At 39.0% G+C, this 10,418-nt stretch overlaps 1 protein-coding gene across 2 annotated transcripts in view; it reads right to left on the bottom strand.

Annotated features, from left to right (window-relative positions):
• Window positions 1-9,317, bottom strand: part of TNFSF13B (TNF superfamily member 13b) — a 34,466-nt gene extending 25,149 nt beyond the window's left edge. For both annotated transcript variants that reach the window (XM_046663804.1, XM_046663803.1), the window contains exons 1-3: window positions 9,252-9,317; window positions 6,737-7,116; window positions 6,549-6,636 (exon numbers count right to left, since the gene is read on the bottom strand). In XM_046663804.1, coding sequence (XP_046519760.1) covers window positions 6,549-6,636; window positions 6,737-7,116; window positions 9,252-9,291 — 508 coding nt within the window. In that variant the 5' untranslated portion in view covers window positions 9,292-9,317. The remainder of the gene's footprint in view (window positions 1-6,548; window positions 6,637-6,736; window positions 7,117-9,251) is intronic.
• Window positions 9,318-10,418: the final 1,101 nt, after the last annotated feature.

The following is a 10,418-nucleotide window of genomic DNA, read 5'->3' on the forward strand; positions in this document are numbered from 1 at the left end:
ATATATATACACACATATATAAAATATATATAACATATACATATTTTCTTTTTGCTAAGGAAGATTTGTCCTGAGCTAACATCTGTCACCATCTTCCTCTTTTTGCTTGAGGAAGATTTGCCCTGAGCTAACATCTGTGCCAATTTTCCTCTATTTTGTATGTAGGTTTCCACCACAGCATGGCCACCCATGAGCAGTGTAGGTCTGCACCTGGGAATCATATCTGGGCCACTGAAGTGGAGCACACTGAACTCAACCACTAGGCCATGGGGCAGGCCCCCTGCAACATATGTTCCTTTAAGTAGAAAGGATAAAGAATTATTGAGCATTCAAGGAGAAGATAGAAAGACTCTCTGTTTAAAACAGAAATACATCCTCTTCCCCCTTCCTCATCCTTCACACTGCTGACTCTCTTAAATCTGCCCTAAATTTTTCACCTTTTCAATATATTTACCATCTTCTAGTATTGTAATTTACTCATTAATTTGTTTTGAGATTATTTTCTGTGTCTTCCCAAGTCACTGTAATGTAGTCTCAGATGGGCAGGAAATTTTTATCTGTTTTGTTTTTTCATCAAGACCCAACACCTACAGCAGTGCTTGGAACATAGCAGCTTTGTGGAATCTGTGGAAGACACATTATATCACTTTCGGCTGCAGTGATTGACTTGTTTCCTGGCTCTTAAATTTCCCAAAACTTCAAACTTGACAAGAACAGTGCTCAAAGATTTGGATGTCAGGTCACTATGTTCATTTAAAATACTTTTTTGGAAATTGAACTGAATCCAGCTCTTGCAACACCGATAAAAGAATCTCTCATTACTGAAGCAGGGGAAAAGAAAAATAACACTCAAGGAAGATTCTGGTCAAAGATCACCATGACAACTGCCAGCTGTTTCTGTTCTAGGAAGAAACACGCCCTGACTGGGTAAGAAGCTCCAGTTAGCCTAATTTTGCTATAAATTGGATGGTTGACTTCTACACTGCATGCTTTCAACACTCATTTTACAGCCTTATATGTTACAGCTGAGCCAGAAATCTCAATGAAACGAAGACAATGTTTCAGACCCCTCAGACATCCCAACTTTTCTTGCAAAGGAGAACGACTATGAATTTCAATAAAAAAGACTAAATACTACTGATATTTTTACTTTTAACAATTAAAAATGTTTACCCTAGATAAATACCTAAGTTACAATGGTGTTAGTTTAGGCACACTATATTCAAAACCCTGACGGAAAAGAATGTTTAATACAATGTGGTGTTTTCTGCTCTTATTTTCATATATCTTGAATTGTTCATGTTTTCACCACTAGTTCACTACTACAATTGAGACAAGTGTAATAAACATTATCAATAAAAAACTATTTTTGGGCTTTCTATAATCTGAAACACATGGATTTCTAATAACCTCTAAATTCCCTACTACATAACACAGAAGAAAAAGTTCACCAGATTTTATTAAGAACTGTCTTAGTTCAGTAGGGAATGATTTGAAAGTCTTCACTCTCTCGATAGACTCTAAAGATGCTTATCTTTAGGTTCTTAAAATGAATAGAATTATAGTTAGTTGAAGGTCCAAAACATGGGTCATCATGATTCCATTTGTAAAAACATTTTAATACATAATATTTTCAGAGCCATCCCATTTTAGTTGTTTTTTTAATTGAGAATATCTCCAAATGCACTTATGGGCTTAAAAGTGAATTTTTGTCTAACAGGAATGATTTGGCAATCCTTTGATCCTGGATTTCCCCACATTTCTGTTTGTTACACTATAATCAGAAATTATATTATGAAACTCATGAAACTTAATAAGACATTCATTTGAAACACAACATAATTAAGAAAAACAAAACTGGAGCCAAAGTACCATATTTTAAAATTAGGTAAAAGCAGCATCTGCTCTTGGGAGGCAGGAGGAAGTACCAGGGGAGTGTGTGGGTGGATGGTGATGTCCGTCTCTTCATCCACTGCTGTTCAGTTTGTGACTATTCACCAAACTGAACCCTCAAGATATGTGCCCTTTTCCGTACGTAAATAATACAATTAAAATTTTAAAAATTAAGTAAAACCGGATATCTATGAAAGTATAGTTAAAGAAGTCAATGAATATGGCATTTTCTCTATGACTTTTCAGTGAGCCCAAATTGTGCCTTTACCAGGTGCACTAAGAGAGTTTGAGGCAAGGGTTCCCAAACTCTTCCCCCAGACTCTAGCCTCACAATCAGGCTCATTCTTTGGTTAACCGGTTGTTTTAAATGTCAAGTTAAAAAATGTCACAAGATGTCCTCTGATAAAAACCTGACAAATGAAGAAATACGGAAAAATCCCCCTCCAAATGATGCCAAATCATTTCCAAATCATTCTACTTTACTTGTTATTGAGCCCCAAATTGATCAACAAATATTCAAAGAATACCTACTGTGTGCGGGTGTCATGTGGAAGAAATAGGACCCAGACCACAGACGTCTCTACCATTTGGTTGGACAGACAGAACATACACAGACGAAAAGACAACAAACTTCTTAGGTGACACGCAGTAGGTACCAAATACGGATGCAACTCTAGGCTTGCTGTGGGCTGCAGAAGTCAGGCTTTCGAGACCAACACACTAGAATTTAGCTACACATTGATAAACACAATAAAATTAACACACAATAAAATTAAAGTGCCTGAGGAAATTTGGGCTGGGTTTATAGGAAAATAATTTGGGTAACATTCTTGTGTGTTATTTAGCAATATTTAGCTACGAACTTTTTTGACCTAGTTATAAAATGATGGTACACTGACGTTGAAGAGCATATGTAGAAAGGAGAGTATTCTACAAAAAATCTAAAATAATACAAGTCTGTTAAGTACACATCCACTAAGTGTGTTCATGTGGTTTAAAAGCAAGCATGGGATCAAATGCTATATTATTTATTGAAAGCTTGGTATATTTTTAACAGTTTAACAGGCTACTTGAAAATGCTTAGACTCCAAAAAGGCAACAAAACATTTTTAAATTAATTACAAAGTAATAGTGAAACCTTATATTTTTAAACTAATTATGAAAGAATAGTAAATTCATATAAGGAAAATTATGTCTTATTGGGAAATTTAAAATTTGATATTTAATAGAGAGATATTAAACATTCTTGAATATACAAACTAAACAGTGGGAAAATTCATTTTCTTCTTCAGAGTTACAGTTTTTATAAAATTCCAACAAACATGTTAATGGTTATAAAATGTATATAGAAAATTAATAAATAAGAACATAAATGAACACGTTGAAAGTAAAAGGGGCGACCTAAGGTTTTTGAGTCTTACTTAAAATAAACGAGACCAACTAGAATGGAAAGAAAAACAAAGAAACCTGCATAGATTCAAACTGCATAAAACTTTCTCAGTTCCAAAAAATGACGCTATCCAACAGAGAAAAAAATCCTAGAGTTCCAAACAACCTGGTATATATGTCCACTAATTTTGTAGCAGTGCTAAACAAAATACCTTTTCCCTGCACGAAAGGATAGTGTCTAAAACAACATTCCAGCCAATTTCATTGACAACGAATAGGATCTTGTCTTCAAACCTTCCTCTTAGATCTATGAATGCTATGAGCACACATGGAGAGAGATGTAGAGATATGTATGTACTATGTTATATATATGTTATATATCTATATACTATATACCTGCATACATATATACTATATATACAGTCATGTGTTGCTTAATGGCGGGGATATGTTCTGAGAAATGGGTCCTTGAGCAATTTACTCATTGTGTAAACATCATAGAATCTACTTACACAAAAAAAGATGGTATAGCCTACTATACACCTTGGCTATATGCTACTAATCTTATGGGGTCACCGTCATATTTGCAGTCTGTCACTGACTGAAATGTCATTATGCAGTTCCTAACTGTATATTATATTAAATCTTTATAAAATCTGAGGCAAACCATGATAATGACAACAGTGATGATGTCTAGGTTGTGGACACTGGGTAAATTTTGATTCACTTGGTTAGATGTTTTTGTTATTCTCCAAACTCTCTAAATATTGAAAGTTATTCGGGGAAAATGTTTTATTACTATTCAATTTTTGGATGCCACAAAAATACAAATTTGTAAAAATATGCACATGGAAGGGAATTTAAAAATATTAATAGAAGATATTTTGGGGAAGTGGGACTTAGAAAGTTATTGATTTCTTGCTCAATTCTTTTCTTCTTAAACATGCTGTAATAAGCCTATATCCTCTTTGGAATAGTAAAGTTAAGATTTATTATTAAAACTAATATTTAGTGGGAGGGGAATACGAGCAAAGAAGGTTCCAGAAGATTGGGGCATCCTGACCACACTAGACCTAGAAGCTCATTATCCTACAGAAAGGCTCGTAACAGACTCAACTACCTATGAGGAACTGAGGACAGCAAAGTTCCAACACAAACGAGGGGAAAATAACCATCTAAGAAGCTTGGTTGAGATATTTAGCAGCATTTTGCAAGGAAAAAATAGAAGAAGAAAGGGGAAGCTGAAGCTGGTATGACAGGAGCTGCCAAAGAAAACGTCAGAAGGATGAATGGGTTAAATACTAAACTAAAACACTCAATTATAAAAAAAGTCAAAGCAGAAAATAGAATTGACTATTTAAGAGATTATGAACAAACAGGTTTTTAGCTTTGATGTATTAGGGAAAGTCTAAAGGAAAAGCTTATCACATCAAAATACACAGATGCAAAATCTCTGTACAAGTATTAAAAACAGCAAAATATTGTGAAAATATTTACATCAAAATTCTGATAAACATTAATATGTCATATAGAGTTTATTCAAAATTATAAAAACTTAGGACAGGCAAATAAGGGAAGTTATAAATAAAAATTAGCAGAAGATAAAATTAGGAGTATCAAAATATGCAGAAAGAAGTAAATTCTTATTTGTAAACAAGCAATAAATTTAATTTGAGATACTGCTTTACAACTACAAAAGCAGCCAAAATAAATTTTAAGAGATAAAATGCTGCAGGAATGTGGAGAACTTGTACACTCCATTTCTAACCGCACACGTTTAGAACTCATTTTGAAAGCAATACGGCAACAGGTAGCAAGAGGGACAAGGCTATTCATCCCCTTCAGCTCAGACGTTGCGTCTATGGAATTTATGTTGAACATATCATTCCTGAGAAATAAGAGAGCTGCACAAAAATTTTGATACGTTCCATTATAACAAAAAAAAGGAAATGATCATGTTAAATAAACATATGAAAATTAATACAGATGTGTGAGAATTACTTAGAAATAGGGAAAATGCTTATTGTATAATAATAAGTGAACACAAAAATATGCCATAGTATATATGATGTATTTTTCAATTATGTAGAAAATAGAGATGATAAAATGCAAAATATGAAAATAATTGATGTGTTAAAGTATAGTAAAAACATGAATGTTTCCTAGTTTAAAAATGTTCGAACCCAACTGTGTCCGATAGTTGGCATAAGGATGTAAAAAAATAGGTTAAAAATCTATGGTTTTATAAAATAAGGAACAATTTTTTTCATGAATAAAGCAGTTAGTGAAAAATAAGCTTACAGTCGGAGTATCTACTGCGTGTGTGGAATGGAAGAACCCCTGGCTCTGGCTCTCCCGGCTTCTCTTCAGAAGTACAGATATACGCGATCACACGCGTTCTGCTTTCCTCATGCTCATCGTGAAGTCAAGGAAACAGCAGGTGTGACAACACCTATCCTAGTACACGCCTGCCTGGCACATTCTAGGTGCTCAGACATGTTCTTTCAATGCAAAAGGGAAATGATACCAAGGATTCGTTAAATTGTGATATTAGTAAGTGCAGTGCAAATGCTCTTTCTCATCTGTGAAATGAGGGGACTAGAACTGAGCATTTGGGGAGGCCCCACCAAATCTGAGGTTTCAGGAATCTGTAAGATTCTGCGGGACAAGTGGAACAAGAAGAAAGGCAGAAATCACTAAAGAAGTATTACGAGAAGATTATAATTGTGCAGATCTCCTCAAAAAGAATATATTAAAGAAAAGCTTTAAAATTAACATGTGTGTGTATATAATAAGCTGTATTTAAACAAAATAAAGCACAAACACACCTGCTCCTGCTACAGTCTTGGTTTCACAGCATACACAGAAGGAAATGATAGTCTCGGACCCAGGTAGACAAAATCCAGTTCTACACTTGACATGTCGTGCTGTTTATCTGGAGTGATGGACAATGCTTCTGACATAGGGGTGAGCTATCTATTTGAGAAAAAAATATTTGCCCCCTTTTTCCTCCTCTATGCTTAACACATAGCACAGACAAAAATTCCCACCCACAAAATCTGCTTGTTGGAGGACAAAACTGCTGTGCAGCCTGTTAAATCTGTCAGGGTGCGGGCTTTGCCATAAAGCCACGTCTGGCTGAGCTGGCAAATTCCAGAGTCTCTAGGTTACGAGCAGCTCCCGCGCTCCCATACCAGATGCCATCCTCCACACCTGGGAACGCTGGGATCCCTGAGTCCTAAATGCTTCTCTGCCCCGAAACGTACCTGCTTCTTCTGAGTCCTGAGCGGCACGCTTATTCCTGCTTCTTTGACTGGAGTTGCCTTCTCCTACAGCTGGTGGTGCAAAGATCCCCTAAGAAAAGAAAAACCCCAAGTTATGGCAAAGACATCTGAGGTGGGGGAGCCAGCAGTGCGGGAAGGCTCGTGCCTGAGCTTCAGCTGCGCGAACTCACTTTCAGCGCGGAGGTGGCAGCTGGCGCCCGCCACACAGCTGGCCCCCGGGCCGCCGCTCCCGCCTGGCGAGGGCCCTGCAGCTGCTCAGCTTGGTGCTCCTGCAGTTCCGCCCGGAGGCTCCCCAGCTCCGCTTGCAGGGTGGCCACCCGGCAGAAAGACACCACCGTGAGGCAGCAGGACAGCAGGGCAAGCAGCAGGGTCACGGCCAGCAGCTTTCCATCTTTGGAGAGTCGGACAGAGGGGCTTTCCTTCTGGGGGAGGATGGAGACAGTCTCCTTCAGTTTCATTTCTTCTCTTCTCTTAAGGCAAGAAGAAAGGCGTGACTGCTCCCCTTGTGTGGAGTCATCCATTTCACTCCTTGAACTTTGAAGGTTCGGGCCTTTAGAATAAGTGACCACAGGGAATGGATCATTTCCTGTTATCTGTGTTTGTTGATGTCCTACATTGACTACATCGCCCAGCTTGGCTGTCGCCCTCAGGAGAGTTCTCCTGAATTTTCTTCTCTCTGCCCCACTGCATCTCTGCCCTACTGTATGCTAGGTCTTCCTGGCATTCGCCCTTCTATTCGATTGCTCAATCAGCCTTCCTCATTTCACTTTCAGTTTTTGTAAGAATTTTAATGACATCTCAAAACACTCATACACAGACGGGCCCCTTAAACCTACTGATCTGATGGAAACTTGGGTTGGATTAGCACTCTTGAGAACACTTTCCAGCCAGGCGGCGTTTACAGAGCTCCCCCTTAGGCACTCTGAGAAAACTGGGTCTGCTTGGGGCCATGTGGCTTCGCGGGGAAGAGAAGAACAGTGAAGTTCCCGCTGGTGTAATAAAAATAATGAACGTGAAGGTCAGATAAGCTAAGTGCTTCAGCGTTGAACTGTACTCAGTTGGAAAGTGATTTATTACCAGCCTTTTAAGTAGGAAATAAAATCAAGTGTCCTCATAGGAGGCATGGACGTCCGCCGGGGAGTCTTCTCTTTATTATCTTAGCAATGTAATTAAAAGCATGCGGCTCAATTTTGGAGACCTATTTAGGTTAGATACGGAGAGCCTCTTCTCTGTGAGGGAATGCATTTTCAAAGGAAATTTCCTAGTCATTTCCTTCTAAGACTCACTGCTGGGCAGTCGTCACCCACAGGACACCCCGCCCTGAGGAGCTGTCCCACCTCTGCTGTTCCCACTTCTGGACCTTCAAGTGCCCGCTCAGTCTGCCGCTGCTTTAAGGCAGATCGGCCTTATCTCCAGCTCCAAATGTCTCAGTCCCACCACTTACTGCTCTTCCCTAAAGTGGCTTATCTACTAGTCCACAGTAGGTTGACTCTGCCCCACTCGAACAGTATGCAGAAACACCTGACTCAACCCGGAGTCACTAATTTTCAAATCTCTATTGTTGGACTTGGTGTTGCTGCATGGACACCAGTCTGCCTTGTCTTGATGGCTGGCTCCTGGAAATTTCCCAGTTTCTGGTTGCTTGGCCCCCAGCACCTGCATATTTTGTGAGGAGCTCACACTTCAATGTTACTGAGGACTTGCCAAATTCTAGCTAAGCACGACTCCCCTGCGGGCTAAGACTGCAGAGCATTAGCTCCACCTGCCCCGCATTTCTATGCCATCTTCAAAAGAAAGTTACAGAAATAATCTAAGTAAGGGTAAGGGCTCCGGGGAGCGAATCCTGGCTCCCCCACTTACTCTCCTTGGGCAAAGTACTCTAACTCTCTGTGACTCAGTTTCCTCATCTGTTAAATGAGATGATAACTGTCCCTGAGAGTTGTAAAGAGGCATACAGGAAAGTAGAACAAACTGCATTTAAGATGCTTCCATTTTTCATTCATTATGTGAAATATATTTCATTCATTACTTATATGAGTGAGATGTTTCATTCATTCATTACATGAAGTATTTTTCATTATTAAAAACAGTGCCACAATAGACATCTTTGTACATGCTTGTTGTAACATCTGCAAGGGTTTTCCCAGCAGACAGTTGCTGGAGAGCAGGCAGGTGGCCACCTCTACCAGGTGTCACCGAGTCACCCTCCAATGAGTACCCATTTCCTCATTGTCTCACTAAGCATGATGTCATCAGACTTATTCATTTTTACCTATTTGGATTGTTATGTTTTTCCTTTGTGTCTGCAAGTTCCAAGACCTTTTTAAATGACTTTTAAAAAACTTGAAAAAACTTTAAAAAAATTTTAATGATTACCTTGGTCCCCCAAATTAACTGTTCTCTAATCTCTCAGTTGGAAATCTTCTGTGAGTGAGTGTGCAAACTGTTTTGAGTCAGACATCACCTGCTACAAGTGTTTTGTCACAGCCCTTCTTTCCAGGTCAATCAGGGTGACATATACCCAATAACATTTCAATAAAAAAAAAGAATTAGTTTGGGGATTGTATTAAACCCTTCTGATTCAAAATAAATGAAACGCACTCAGACTGAGTGTATATTAATATTATCTAAGTACACATGGAAATAAACATTCAGTGCTAAAAACCAATTACTCTCTTCTTTCACCTGTGACCTGCAACCACTGCTTCTTTCTGTAAGTCAACATCCTGCTACTTCCGATGGGCCGCTCATCTCTGTGTACCGCTGTAAAGGCTCTGGAGAGAGAGGGAATCATTTCATTGTTTTAGTGAATTGACTCTGTCTTGGTTGCTCTATTGGGCAGAGACTTCATGCCCAACCAACTCAAGAGAGGGCCACTGCCCATCCTACATGCAGAGCACTTTAAAACAAGTACCCATTCTGGATCAAGCAGTGGGCAACCCTGAGCATAGAGGGCTGGGGCTTCCTCCACATAAGGCAGCAGGGCAGCTTTGGCCCGACCCAGACCTGGGGCAGCCACTCATTGCCTTTCATTCGTCCTCCACAGCCATCACACAGTTAAATTTCTCTGAAGACAGGTAGAAAACTAAGCGGCATTCACGAGCTCTTGGATTTCTCATTAGAGGAACACAAGGAAGTTATTACTCCATAAATCAAAGATCTGTTTCCTGCAGAGGAAATGGTTTGACAATAATTTAACTGAAATTCTGTTAAACAAACAGCATGTTCATATTCATGGAATAGCACACCACTCAAGTTTATTCGGGGAGAAGCTAGCAGACCACAGAGGGTTTTCTGTCAGTATGTAGCTGCTTTTTACCCACTTCTTTTTCTCAACTGGAGTGTCAAACCCTCTCCTGTAACACAGCTATACTAAATTTAATAAACACATTGAGGTGTCATGTTCCTGCCCCTTCCGCTCAGGACTGGGCAGATAGGAACATGTGAGGGTATATTGGAAAAGCAATGAAGTGATGCGTTTATTCAAAGGGACTGAACCACAGCATCAAGCAAACATCCTCTCTGTGACCATTTGCTTCTTATGTTGACAACCTCAAAAATATTCAAAAAGCTTACGTATAAACTTCTGGCTTAACAGTACTATGACGAATTAGCCAGTTTGGGGAATCTCTCCTATACCCCTTTCTTTGAGGAAAAAGGAATCTTTTGTAGGGATTTAGACCACTCGGGAATGGAGACAACAGCTCTTCCGTATATGCAGATGTGCTGAAAAATAAATCTAGGTACAACTGGCTTCCTAACGTGCTCAGAATATGGAAAATAGTTGGATACAAATAATTATTAAATTTCAGAAATAATTCGTGCTGTTTTCTGGCAGAAATAGAAATGCAG

Source organism: Equus quagga, chromosome 6, assembly GCF_021613505.1.
Source record: "Equus quagga isolate Etosha38 chromosome 6, UCLA_HA_Equagga_1.0, whole genome shotgun sequence".
In the NCBI taxonomy this organism is placed as follows: domain Eukaryota; kingdom Metazoa; phylum Chordata; class Mammalia; order Perissodactyla; family Equidae; genus Equus; species Equus quagga.